At 46.5% G+C, this 13,582-nt stretch overlaps 1 protein-coding gene across 2 annotated transcripts; it reads left to right on the top strand.

Annotated features, from left to right (window-relative positions):
- The first annotated feature begins 530 nt into the window (after nt 1-530).
- TRIM45 (tripartite motif containing 45) lies at nt 531-11,713 on the top strand. 2 transcript variants are annotated; one of them, XM_033196490.1, is made up of 7 exons: nt 531-703; nt 1,537-1,787; nt 3,736-4,469; nt 5,760-5,889; nt 7,118-7,232; nt 9,316-9,442; nt 10,343-10,941. In XM_033196490.1, exons 1-7 carry the CDS (start codon nt 638-640, stop codon nt 10,489-10,491), a joined length of 1,572 nt encoding a protein of 523 aa, XP_033052381.1. In that variant the 5' UTR covers nt 531-637; the 3' UTR covers nt 10,492-10,941. The 2 variants fall into 2 exon arrangements, with proteins under 2 accessions (XP_033052381.1, XP_033052380.1); XM_033196489.1 differs by lacking the exon at nt 531-703 and having other exon boundaries at nt 713-1,787; nt 10,343-11,713.
- The last annotated feature ends 1,869 nt before the right edge of the window (nt 11,714-13,582 follow it).

The following is a 13,582-nucleotide window of genomic DNA, read 5'->3' on the forward strand; positions in this document are numbered from 1 at the left end:
CTTCCCAAGCCCAACAAGGAGGATGGCGCTGCCCAGGCCGGTCGAAGTAAGCCCTCCATTCCAGACCTCGGCTCCACGGTCTCCCAAACCGGTTCCCGGAACGCGAGCCTGAGATGCCCTCACCCCCGGAAAATACCCAAAGCCAGGGAGCCGCGGAAGTGCTTGTACCCAGCACGCTAGGCGTGAGGGGCCTGAGTTACAAGCGCCAGAGGACAGAAGCCTCGCGGCCTTACACTGGCGTGGAGGAGAAACGTCTGGCGCCCCCAAGCGGCCGAGGCCTCAGGAGCCAGAAAAACATCTCCCACTCCCAGCACGGGGCCAACTGACAGTGCCACCCACCAATGGGAGAGCCCAGTCTGCGTTCGTGGGACCAGTCCAAGGGCAGAAAGAGGGCCGTCCCGGCAGCAAATCAGCGTGGCTTTTAAAGAGGCCCTGAGGCCTCTCTGGTCACCACAGAGATAGAGGGACAGTTCCTGTGAAACGGTGACGCTGACTACACTATGCCGCTCGCTCCTAGCCTTTGGTTTTTCCTCCCGCCGCACTCCAAGCTCTTCGGCCGCCCCGCCCACGACCTTGTCAGGTCCCGCCCCCCGCCTGAGTGGACTGGCGAAGATGTGGAATTACCAAAACTTATTGGATGCTTAGTGGCGTCACTCTGGAGGGCGGCGGGGCCCGGAGCGGCGAGGGCCGCCCCTCTCGGACGGTGATTGGACTCGCCGGAGTAGATCGGGTTGGGATTGGTGTGAGGAGGGGCGAGAGCCCGCGAGCGTCCTGGGCCGAGGCGAGGGGGAGGCGGTGGCCACCGAGAAGCCGGCGGGGGCTTGCAAGTCCCTCGCCCGGCGCGCGCGCTTCGCAGAGGGAAGGAGCAGGAGGGCCCCTACCTCATCGTGCGCAGGCGGGGTCGGCGCTTGTCGCGTGTGGGGCGCAGTGGGGCGGGCGGCGGGAGGGGGGTGGCCGTGGAGGGAGCGAGAGATGCAGGGGTGACTTTGTTGGCAGCAGGACTAGCTGTACAGCTAGACTTGGAAGTGCATCCCGGGAGGACTTGCGGGGCAGAGGAGGGCGTGGGCGTGTCTGGTATGGGATGCAGTGGAAAGGAGGGGGCCCTCCTGAGTAGGTCTGTGGGTGGTTCTTTTGAGGAAGCCCGGTCTTCCCGTCTGCCCTTTTATTTGTCAGCGAGGGAGTCCCCATGGTCTCTGTTCAAGTTCTGGAAACTTTCTCTTTCGGTGGGCTTAGTCATCTACTACTACATCGTAGAACTGCCCAGGGCCCTTTCTGATATTGGTCACAAACGTGGGGAGTATGTCAGAAAACAGAAAGCTGCTGCTGGGCATTGTAAGCAAACTCCCTAGTGGGACTGCACTTGGAAACTCAGGCAAGACTCACTGCCCCTTGTGCTTCGGGCTTTTCAAAGCCCCCAGGCTCTTGCCTTGTTTGCATACAGTTTGCACCACGTGTCTGGAGCAGCTGGAGCCCTTCTCAGTAGTGGACATCCGAGGGGGAGACTCTGACACAAGCTCTGAGGGGTCAATATTCCAGGAACTCAAGCCACGAAGTCTGCAGTCGCAGATCGGCATCCTCTGTCCGGTATGTGATGCTCAGGTGGACCTGCCCATGGGTGGAGTGAAGGCTTTAACCATAGACCACCTGGCCGTGAATGATGTGATGCTGGAGAGCCTGCGTGGGGAAGGCCAGGGCCTGGTGTGTGACCTGTGCAACGACAGGGAAGTAGAGAAGAGGTGTCAGACCTGCAAAGCCAACCTCTGCCACTTCTGCTGCCAGGCTCATAGGTAAAGATGGGACATTCCACCCGGTGTAGCTTAAGAGCAGATTACAAAGGTGTCAAGACAGAAATCCCTTGGTGAGCAGATGAAAAGGAAAGCCTTCTCAAATACCGTGGAAGGTCAAAGAGCAATATAACAATGCAGTAGCAAATACTCTAGTACAACAGTTAACCCGGTCAGCCTAATATAGTACCTGTAGCAATAGCAATGGAGGTTTTCATAATCCCTTTCAGTTTACAAAGTGCAGCTACAGTTTCCTTCAATCATCAATCATTCATGTAGTGAATAATTGTACTGGGTGCTGGAGAAACAGGAGAATGAATATAATAGCATAGATCCTGCTCTCTAGCTCCTTTGATCTTGCAACTCTTGCAGAAAAGCAGGCCTTATTTTCACCCCCATTTATTAATTGGGGAAACAAGCTCAGCAGTATGTGATTTGCCAAGGTCCTACAGTTGGTGAGTGTGTAACAACTGAGTATTAAATCCAGATCATTCTGACTACATTCCACTAACCCATGCTACACTCCTAGAACAGGTGATGATTGGCTGGACCTCAGCTTTTGCTTTGTACCTTAGAGTTACTCTGGAGCTTAGTGAGGTGGGCTGGTATTAATTGGGGTGTTAATTGGGGTGCAGACTATGTCTTTTATGGCATTTGGTGAATAGTTTGTCAAATGGATCATTTTGTCCCTTCTTACTCTACCTTACCCCATCCTAGGACACCAGAATATAAAATGACCACAGTTTTAGGATTAGCCTAAAATAGATTTTGGGTTCTAACTTCCATTTGTTTTCTGGCTACACTAACAGAACAAGTTTGTAGACTTCACTCTATTTTTAACTTGTAATTATGTGATAGTCCCTGCAACTGTGTTGCTGCCAGCCAAACCAGCTGACCCTATTTTCTCTGCAGCCACTCTTCTGGTGCCAGAATAGGCATATAAGCTTCAAATTGATATAATGCTAATGGAGGAACTCTGAACAGTCACCATGTTTTCCTAGGGATTTCCCTACATCTGTAGAGGGCTACTACAGGAAAGAAATTAGAGAGCTTTGATTCTACCAACCATCGGTTTCACACTTTTTTTTTTGAGATGGAGTCTCACTCTAGTCGCCCAGGCTGGAGTGCAATGACACAATCTCCGCTCACTGCAACCTCCATCCCCTAGGTTCAAGCGATTCTCCTGCCTTAGCCTCCCCAGTAGCTGGGATTATAGGCACACGCCACCACACCTGGCTAATTTTTTGCATTTTTAGTAGAGACGGGGTTTCACCATGTTGACCAGGCTGGTCTCAAACTCCTGACCTCAGTTGATCTGCCCACCTCAGCCTTCCAAGGTGCTGGGATTACAGGCGTGAGCCACCGCGCCCGGCTGGTTTCACGCTTTCTAATAATGTTGACGATGTCTCTTGAAAAAAATTCTAGCCTGCTGATTTGGGTAATATAGGTACTGGTCAACAGAAATGCTTCACCAAAATCTTAGATGCAAGCTAGATGAGACTTGGTGTCAGGATCAGCTATCTGCTTTTTAATTGCTTGGACTTTATTACTGTGTTATCTGGCATGGTTTCTGTTTCTTGGTGCTGGTTTTCTGCCATGCCCTCCCTGCTAGCTTACCTTAGGAAGCCGACTGTGGCTCTTGTCTAAACTCTTTGGGGAAAGTCCTAGCATGTAGTCATAGTCTTGCAACCTTCTACATAGACATGTAGCAAGCCAGAGCTCTAGTCTGTTCACATGTTATTCTATACAGCAGCTCTTGCAGGTAGGGATTGTCTCCACTGTACAGACAAGAAACTGGAATCAGAAAGGATCATGCAATTAGAGATTAGAGCAAGGAATTGAAATCAAGTTTGTTTAACTTCAGAGTCTATGCTCCTGAAATATCTCTGCCCAACTATTCCCAACTAGAATTATTCCCTTATTTCCTGTTATTGACTCTCTTTGCCCCTAGGCGGCAGAAGAAAACGACTTACCACACCATGGTGGACCTAAAAGACTTGAAAGGCTACAGCCGGATTGGGAAGCCCATCCTGTGTCCTGTTCATCCTGCAGAGGAACTGAGGCTGTTCTGTGAGTTCTGTGACCGGCCCGTGTGCCGGGATTGCGTGGTGGGGGAGCATCGGGAACACCCCTGTGACTTCACCAGCAACGTCATCCACAAGCATGGGGCCTCTGTGCGGGAGCTCCTCAAAGGTACTCAGCCCCACGTGGAGGCCCTGGAGGAAGCCCTGGCTCAGATCAACGTAATGAATAGTGCCCTCCAGAAGCGAGTGGAGGCAGTGGCAGCTGATGTCCAGACATTCTCGGAGGGCTACATTAAGGCCATTGAGGAACATCGGGACAAGCTGCTGAAGCAGCTGGAAGACATACGAATCCAGAAAGAAAATTCCCTGCAGCTGCAGAAGGCCCAGCTGGAACAGTTACTGGCAGACATGCGGACTGGAGTGGAGTTCACCGAGCACTTGCTGACCAGCGGCTCAGACTTGGAGATCCTCATCACCAAGGGGGTGGTAGTAGAACGGCTCAGGAAGCTGAACAAAGTTCAATATAGTGCCCGTCCTGGAGTAAATGATAAGATACGCTTCTGTCCTCAGGAGAAAGCAGGCCAGTGCCATGGCTATGAAATTTATGGTACCATTAATACCAAAGAGGTTGATCCAGCCAAATGTGTCCTACAAGGAGAAGGTAGGAAGGCATTTCCCATTGACATTGAGAAGGCAGTCTACAGGGAAATGGTGTGTAAAGATTGGTGGCTTGTTTTGCTAGGAAGCACGCCCTACTGACCAGGTTACCAAAGGTGGGGAGATAAACTGATCTGAAAGACAGTGACCCTCACCTTTGCCCTTTCTGGTTTGTTCTGATTAGGGTACAGTTAATACAGGAGTGAGGCTTGACCCTTTTCCTGTTCAGAGAAGTAGTAACAGCTGAGAAGCGCATAGATTATGTTTTGTTTCTATCAGATGGCAGAACAGAGACAGTGCCCACTGGAGGCAACAGCAGTGACTAGGGCCAGGTGAAATTCTGCCTGCTCAGAGAGGAGCATGGCAGACCCTGGATTCCTAGATCAAGTTCTGAAGGGAGTTTCAGAGGAGTAAGGAAGATGAGATTACGGTTTCCTTTCCTTTAGGCCCTTTTTGGTTCACATCCACCTTACTGGCATTTAAAAGGATATGGTAGGTGTTTCATTTAATTGGGGGAAAAATGGTTTCTTTTAACGAGCGTTCCCTTTCTAATGGAAGCATGTTATTAAAACATATTTCACAGGTCAGTCCTGATAGGAAGATTGCATCTTGAGGGTCATCAGACTCTGATACAGGCATTCTTAACTGTTTGGAAGCCATAGATCTCTTTGAGAATGTTCTCTCCTACAGAAACACCCAGTAACTTGTACATACAATTCCAGATTTTTAGACTCTTCATAAGCCTTTCCATAGACCTCATAGTAGTTCATGAACCCCAGGTTAAGAAACCCTGTTTCATCTGAATGCTGGAGTAGGGGCTGTAGCTACTGGATAGCCCCCCAATACCTTGGCATGAGCTACCAAGTTGCAGAGGACCTCACAACATGGAGGGTGGTGAGGCTGGTCACCTGTACTCCCTGCCTAGCCCAGTAGGATCCGGAGCTTAGGGAGGGTGGTTTTGGGGTTACTAGCCTCTCTCACAAGGTCTAGTGGTTTTCTTCTCTAAATACCTAGGTCAGTCCTGAGTATTTTTAAAGCCTCCTAGGACTGAAGGTAAGGTCCAGGATCCTGTGTGATCCAAAGCAGCTGATAGCTGAGAGAACCAGGCTAACCAGGAAGGACTCCCAAGAGGTGTACTCTAGGAGGCAGAAGGGGAAGAGAAAAGAAAGGGAGCCAGGGTGGTTACAGTAAGCAGGAAAGTACAACCCTTTGTTCTGAAGAGAAAAAGCAAGATGGAGATGTAGTCACTGCAGTTTACATTTGAGGTGAGGACCGAGTGTTTTATCTTTTTCAGACCTCCACAGAGCCCGGGAGAAACAGACAGCCTCTTTCACCTTGCTTTGTAAGGATGCCGCAGGAGAAATCATGGGCAGGGGAGGAGACAACATTCAAGTTGCCGTTCTCCCTAAGGATAAGAAAGACAGGTTTGTATGACACAAGTAGGTGTCATGGATAATAGGCAGTGAGAAAACTGGAAACATGAGGTCCTTTAAGATATTGGAGCTGGGCACGGTGGCTCATGCCTGTAATCCCAGCACTTTGGGAAGTGGAAGCAGGAGGATCACTTAAGCCCAAGAGTTTAAAACCAGCCTGGGCAACATAGGGAGACCCTGTCTCTACAAAAAAAAAAAAAAAAAAAAAATTATAGGCCTATAATCCTAGCTATTCAGGAGGCTGAGATGGGAGGATCCCTTGAGCCCAGGAGGTTGAGGTTGCAGTGAGCTGTGATTGCGCCACTGCACTCCAACCTGGGTAACAGAGCAAGACCCCACGTCAAAAAAATATATATATATATATATTGGAGTGCAACTAAGTAATTACATCTTACCTCCCCATAATACTATGAAACGTTATATGACCAAATGTGTTTTCTTGTGTGGATTTTGTATTCAATTCTCTCTCAAAGCTATGGTCTGCCCCTCAGATTCTTTTCATCTCAAGCTTTAGAATAAGTTGAAAAATCTTCTGTGTTAGACTGAGTGGTACCCTTTTCAAAAATCAGTCTCCCTTTGGTACTAAATTATGCCTGGAACATGTTTATATTTCTCTGGAATTGGAGAAATGGAGGAGGGACAACAGAGCAAGAGGGTTCAACAGAAGCCTGTTGAAAAGGACGCAATGGCTGGGCACGGTGGCTCAAGCCTGTAATCCCAGCACTTTGGGAGGCCGAGACGGGCAGATCACGAGGTCAGGAGATCGAGACCATCCTGGCTAACACGGTGAAACCCCGTCTCTACTAAAAAATACAAAAAACTAGCCGGGCAAGGTGGCGGGCGCCTGTAGTCCCAGCTACTCGGGAGGCTGAGGCAGGAGAATGGCATAAACCTGGGAGGCGGAGCTTGCAGTGAGCTGAGATCCAGCCACTGCACTCCAGCCTGGGCAACAGAGCGAGACTCCATTTCAAAAAAAAAAAAAGAAAAGGACGCAATAATATATTCGAGGAATTTGTCCTGAATATCAGACTAAATTGGAATTTATGCTGTTTACCTTCTGTTGTAAAATTAACTTCTGAAGTAAATTGAAGAAGCATCCTGTTTGGGGATATTTAACATTAATACTAAATGGAATGGTGTAGAGTTTACATTCTGAAATAGTAGCAACTAAAGCCGGCTTGTGGGAGTGAGTGGTGTTTTGACTCTTATCTCCATTCAGCCCAGTCAGACCGATGGTGCAGGATAACAAGGATGGGACATACTACATTTCCTACACCCCCAAGGAGCCTGGTGTCTATACTGTGTGGGTCTGCGTCAAAGAACAGCATGTGCAGGTAAGACTGGTGCGTGTGCTTCCCTGAGCTCCCTGGCTTCTGCTGTCTTAGGATCTGGAGATGTTTCGCATAGGATCAGCTATACAGAGAGATTGAATAGAATCCCCAAGTCTTCTTCTTCACTTTAGAAACAGCCCAGATTTTGCTACTCTTATTCTTCCTGGAGGATGCTGTTGACCATAAGAACCCTCTATCCCTGTGTCACTTCCTGGCAGTTATGGGTATAGTTTATCATTCTCCCAGTCAGTATCTTAGGATTCTTAATATGGAGAAGATGTCTTGATCACAGGGGGTGATCTGCCAGCAGACAACCGTGCATATTCAAAAAATATAATCTAGCTCAGAATTTTCCAGTGTTGTCCAGACTGTATCTGGCCATGAATACAGTTGAGAGAGTTACACCCCCTCCTCACAACTGACTAGTCATCTGTCTGCCTAACCATCTGCTTACGTAATTTTCTACTCTGTTTTACATATAGGTTTTTCTGTTACTATGGTTACTATAAACAAACAAATACACCAAACAAGTTATGTTACCATGGTTTCTACAAACAAGTATACCACAAACAAGTAGAGCACTTTCTGCTTTAGAGATTATGAGTTTTTAAAAATTGGGTGATACTAACAGATCCAGCAGAATCTTTCTGCTGACCTTGGAGTACTCAGAGGTTTCTCTCCCCAGAAATCAACACTGACAGGGACAGTAAAATACCATACAGCATCATGATATGTTAGGCTTACGATTTGTGCACTTAGGGAACACTCATATTAAAAGCCATTTATTTACTTAATTATGGTATGTCAGGAACAGGTTAGGTGTTTTTACATACGTTATTTCAATTTTCCTCAAAACCACTCAGGCACAGGGATCAGTGTCCAATTAGACCAAGAGACCAAACTTGCATTAAAATACACAGCAAATATAGCAAAATGGGAATTTGAACCCATTTCTTTGAATGCCAGGTCGTTTTTTAACTGGATTGTAAACTCTTTAAGATGGGAAATTTAACATCTGAAAGACTTCTAAGGTGCTAGGCTCTCTGCTTTGCGTTTTCTCTAACAGTGTGGCTCTCACATAAGGATAGGCACATTGCAACTTATTAAATATTTAAATTGGTCCCAAGCACCTGTAGTCCCAGCTACTTGGGAGGATTGCCTGAGCCCAGGAGCTCAAAGCTGCAGTGAGCTATGGTTGTGCCAGTGCACTCCAGCCTGGTGACAGAGTGAGATCCCATCTTTAAAAAAAAAATAAGTATTTTTTGTTTAATATGGGATATAAATTAGAGAATGAAAGTTATCCTTAAAGGAAAGGGGGCAGATGGGAGAGTTACTAATTTGAGGATTATTAGCTGTACACATTTTAACCTTTCTCCCTTCCATATGTCTTCACTGTCACAGAATAAGTGGGTGAGTAAACAGATAAGTCATGTCCAGGATGGAAGGAAAGAGGCTAGCTTGGTATGTGAGAAGAGGTACATGGCCGAGAAATTGGAGAAGGGACCACAGGATGTCCTATCTTTGTGGTTGCGACATTCTACTTATTACACCTGAGGTTCCGTAAGAATTGAGATTGAGAATTCCAGAGAAAAGTCAGTCTGAGATTACTAATGTATTGAATGACCTCGATACTTAACACTTCATACAAGGATAGAGTGAGGCAGAATCCATTAAGAAAAGCTTAAGCTGCTTGTGGCATGGGATTCTGCTTTTGCTGCCATCTTGCCAGAACAATCCCCAGCTAATACAGATGTCACTGAAAATGCAGCTGACTCTGTGTGACTCCTGTCAGTGCCCAGCAGGTTCGGCTACACGGAATAAATCAGTACCTGTGTCTAGTACTCAGCATCTGCGGTGAAAAGCATGGTAGGAGGGCTGCACAGACCACGTAATGCTTCCACTGCATCTGTATCTGCCCCCTTTCAGCTGAGCAGGGTTCTTGCCCTCTAATCTGTTTCTTTCCTGGTGTCCTTGTCCCTCCAAGGGCAGGCCCTGTGCCTCAGACTCTGTTTAGCACATAGCGATGCTCAGCACATCCTGTTAACTCATAAGATGCTGTTCTTTGCTTTTGGTCTGAACACTGAAGGGCTCGCCATTCACTGTGACCGTGAGGAGAAAGCACCGCTCACACCCAGGTGTGTTTCACTGCTGCACCTTCTGCTCCAGTGGAGGCCAGAAAACCGCTCGCTGCGCCTGTGGAGGCACCATGCCAGGTAAGGAGAAAGCACTACCTGGGCCTTTCTGCCAGCAGTGGGAATCAAGTGACAGGCCCTTCCCCACCACACAGCCACTAGACATTTGGACTTAGGCTCTGTTTCTAGGAAGCACAGTCTGTGATTATAGAGACACCACTGTTCTAAAAGTTTGACTTAAAGCTTCCTTGTTCTGAATTGAAATAGCAGGCTTAAAAGCTCTGAGTTCTGTTAGTTTTGGTACAGCTCCTATGAGCCCTGTGCTTCTATGTCAGATTCTCAGTTTGTCTGTCCCTTTCCAGCAGCCTGAGCAGTGTGAAAACTGTGGACCCATCTTATTCCTTTTAGTACCTTAAATAAATTCCAAATGAGGCATGGCTGGGGGAGTGGATGATTAAACCAGTTGAACAAGGTGTGGGTCTTTCAAGGGGACGGAAAGGATAGGGAGTTTAGGTAAAGGATCTAATTACTTAAAAAAAAAAAATTATTGTGTCCTTACTCTAATAATGGGCCGTAAAATGGGCTTTTGCATCCTTCTGTATAAACACTTGAGGATCTACCTCTGTTTTTTTTCTATGTCCACCAACCTATCCTTTTTTATTTCAATGATTTTACAGTTAAAATCCAAACCAATTTATTTTACAGTTAATGTACAAACTGGTTCGCCTCCTTCAGGTGGTAAATTTAATCACTACAGCATTCTTAGAACTCTAGGAGTTGATTTGCTGTGATCAGTTTTCAGGGTCCTCCTGACTACACAGCAGTCAGACAGCTTGTTCCTCTTGCCAAGACTTTCTTAGATATTTTCACTCCCATGAATCTGCATGTTGCCAGGAGGTCGGTCTAATTTCCATGATAATGGTAACTGCTGGACTCCACTCTAATGGTTGATTTTTGTCCTTTCCTTTTTGGCCCATGTAGGTGGGTACCTAGGCTGTGGCCATGGACACAAAGGCCACCCAGGTCGTCCCCACTGGTCATGCTGTGGGAAGTTTAATGAGAAGTCTGAATGTACGTGGACAGGTGGGCAGAGCGCACTGAGGAGTCTACTTAGGACTGTGGCTCTCTGATGGGTTTGTACTCAGCATTTTAAAGCTGCAGTCAGCACCACTTGAGATTTCCAGAGGACCCAGACCTTCGTTCATTCTAAAGAGACTGATAGAATTAAAAACAAAGTGCCTTATCTTGCACTGGAGTTCAGGTGCTCTTTTGTTACTCACTGATTGTACTTGTGGATGGTTGAGCACAAAAGACCACCTCTACATTTCTCTTAAAGGTAGGTTGGCAAACGTTCTTTTTCTACCACAGGAGACTCCTTTTCATTTTGTACAGTATGGAGGTATCTATTCCATTGGAACTGAAGGGTCTATGTAGTTTAGTTAGTTCCTTTCTGATATAACCCTTTTTCTTTAGACAGAGTCTCACTCTGTCACCCAGGCTGGAGTGCAGTGGCATGATCTTGGCTCACTGCAACTTCCGCCTCCTGGTTCAAATGATTCTCCTGCCTCGGCCTCCCGAGTATCTGGGATTACAGGTCCCTGCTACCACAACCAGCTAATTTTTGTGTTTTTAGTAGAGATGGGGTTTCACCATGTTGGCCAGGCTGGTCTCGAACTCCTGATGACCTCGTGATCCACACGCCTCAGCCTCCCAAAGTGCTGGGATTACAGGCGTGAGCCACCACACCTGGCCTATTATGACCTTTTTTATTTTTCTCTGAGCTACACATTATTTAGATATTTTCCCTAGAGATTAGAAACCTCCTTTCATCCTGTCCACTTTTTGTTAGCATACTTTCAGTGGATTTACTGGTACATGTTTCGTGATCATGATAATGTGATCTTGTTTTGGTGTTGTCCCACCCTTCCCTCTCTATGCCATGTCAGCCTTCTGCCCCAAAGCCTGAAGATTACTCTTTGGTCAAGGGCATACAAATAGAAAGTTAATAAAGGGGAGTGGAGTTGAAATAGAACCTCATACGTTTATTACAGTTCTACTCATGCCAGAAAATCTAGACACCTTCATACTTCTCACAGGTCTGTTTTTGGTAGAGTAGTCTTTAGAGTAGTCTTCACTGTTGTTTATATATCTAGAAAGTTAACTGGGAGCTTTGACTCTTACTGTGCCTTCACTCATAGTGTGCCTTCTTAGCTGCTTGAGAATTCTGGGGAGAGGATGTACACAGCACTAGTGCCTCAACCCTGCCAAGGTCTTCACTGTATATATTTCGTGTGTTCTTCTGAGAGTCTTGATTTCTTATATAGCAATAAACTCAGCATGTATTAAATATAATTATTGAAATCTGCATTATAAGATCCCTTAAGAAGTGGATGACTCATTTGGTGAATTGGGTCAGGCAAAGGAAGTGAAATAATTAGATGATGACTGTCAGATCATTGCGGAATATATTTCCTCCTTGAGGCTGACAAACATGGGCTACATTGTAGCCATAAATACTAAGATGTTCTCTGTGTTCTCACCCTTTTCTGGAAACATTCCCTTCAGCCTCTTTCTGTAACCCAAATCTGATCTTCCCAAAACACATTCCTGCCCGTCACCCTCTCAAATTATTAGCTATTTGCTCTTCCTCACTCCTTCTGTCACTCAGCCCAGAAGTATATGTCCTTTTAGCTTATTACTGCTGCTTTGAGATGAGTGGTTCTTTTTTTTTTTTTTTCCGAGACAGAGCCTTGCTCTGTTGCGTAGGCTGGAGTGCAGTGGCGTGATCTCAGCTCACTGCAACCTCCGCCTCTCAGGTTCAAGCGATTCTCCTGCCTCAGCCTCCCAAGAGTAAGCTGAGATTATAGGCACATGCCACTACGCCTGGCTAATTTTTGTATTTTTAGTAGAGACGGGGTTTCACCAGATTAGCCAGGATGGTCTCGAACTCCTGACTTCATGATCTGCCCACCTTGGTCTGCCAGAGTTCTGTGATTACAGGCGTGAGCCACTGTGCCTGGCCGAGATGAGTGGTTCTTAACCAGGAGGGACTCTGCCCCTAAGAGGACATCTGGCAAAGTCTCAGAGACATTTTTAGTTGCCACTACTGGGGCAAGGCGCTGCTAGCATCTTGTGGGTAAAGGTCAGAGATGCTGCTAGTCATTTTACAATGCTCAGGACAGCTTCCTGAAACAAAGAAGTATCCAATCCAAAATGTCAGTGGTTCCACTGCTGAGAAACCCTGTTCTAGGGCATTAGCCCTACTTTTTCTAAAACTGGCCAGCCTTGGAGCTCATGCTTTTCAGCTATACAGCTTGCTATTCCTCCATGTTTCAGCCATTTACTGAGCCCCAAATTGTTCCCCTTCATTCCTTGAAGATTATAGCATTGAGCTTGCTATGACTCTGGTACAACTCCTTATCAATCTTGGGATAACTTATTGTCTACACAGACTTCTTAGTTCTATGACAATTTCCCCAATGTTATTTTTTCCCTACTTAGCCTTACATATCCTAGATCTTGATTCTAACCGCACCCTCTGCATAGTCTGTTTCAGGCATCCTGCAACCACAACCTCCCACCTTTCCAGGTCACCCACTGTAATAACCTGACTACTAATTCGTCTACCTCTTTGGAACCCACAATGCAGTGATTCTGCCACCTTCCTGTTGTTCCTCTCACCCACCTCAGGTCCTACCCTTCATCCTTCCCAGCTTAGATTCTACAGACCATCACTATAATCACTCTATTGCATAGTCTCCCTCTATCATTCTTGCCTGGCAAAACTCCAACCCAGGTTAGATCCAGCTTTCCATCTAACCCAACTGAATGATCCTAAAAAAAAATAAAAAATAAAAATAAAAAAGTGTGATGACTAGCCTCACTTTAAATTTATGACCACTAATTTCAGTGGGCTGTTAGCATTGCCCAATAACCTGAAACATCTCCCCAGTCCATTTATTCTCCCATGCTTCTAGACAATTCATACTTTCTTCCCCTCAAACTCCAATTTCTACCCCACCTCCACTCTGTACTTATGACCTTGCTTACTATTTCACCAAGAATATAAAAGGATTCAGAGGAGAATTTCCCTAGCCTCCCTACCACATATACACATCTATCCAAATTCCTATCAAGAGCCAACTTCTATCCCGTGTACTAAATCCCATTCTGTAGCTACTGCCCGAGAACATTGCTTCAGTAATTTCCCCCTCTACCAGA

The sequence above is a fragment of the Trachypithecus francoisi genome, unplaced genomic scaffold (genome assembly GCF_009764315.1).
Source record: "Trachypithecus francoisi isolate TF-2019V2 unplaced genomic scaffold, Tfra_2.0 Lachesis_group5, whole genome shotgun sequence".
Lineage (NCBI taxonomy): Eukaryota > Metazoa > Chordata > Mammalia > Primates > Cercopithecidae > Trachypithecus > Trachypithecus francoisi.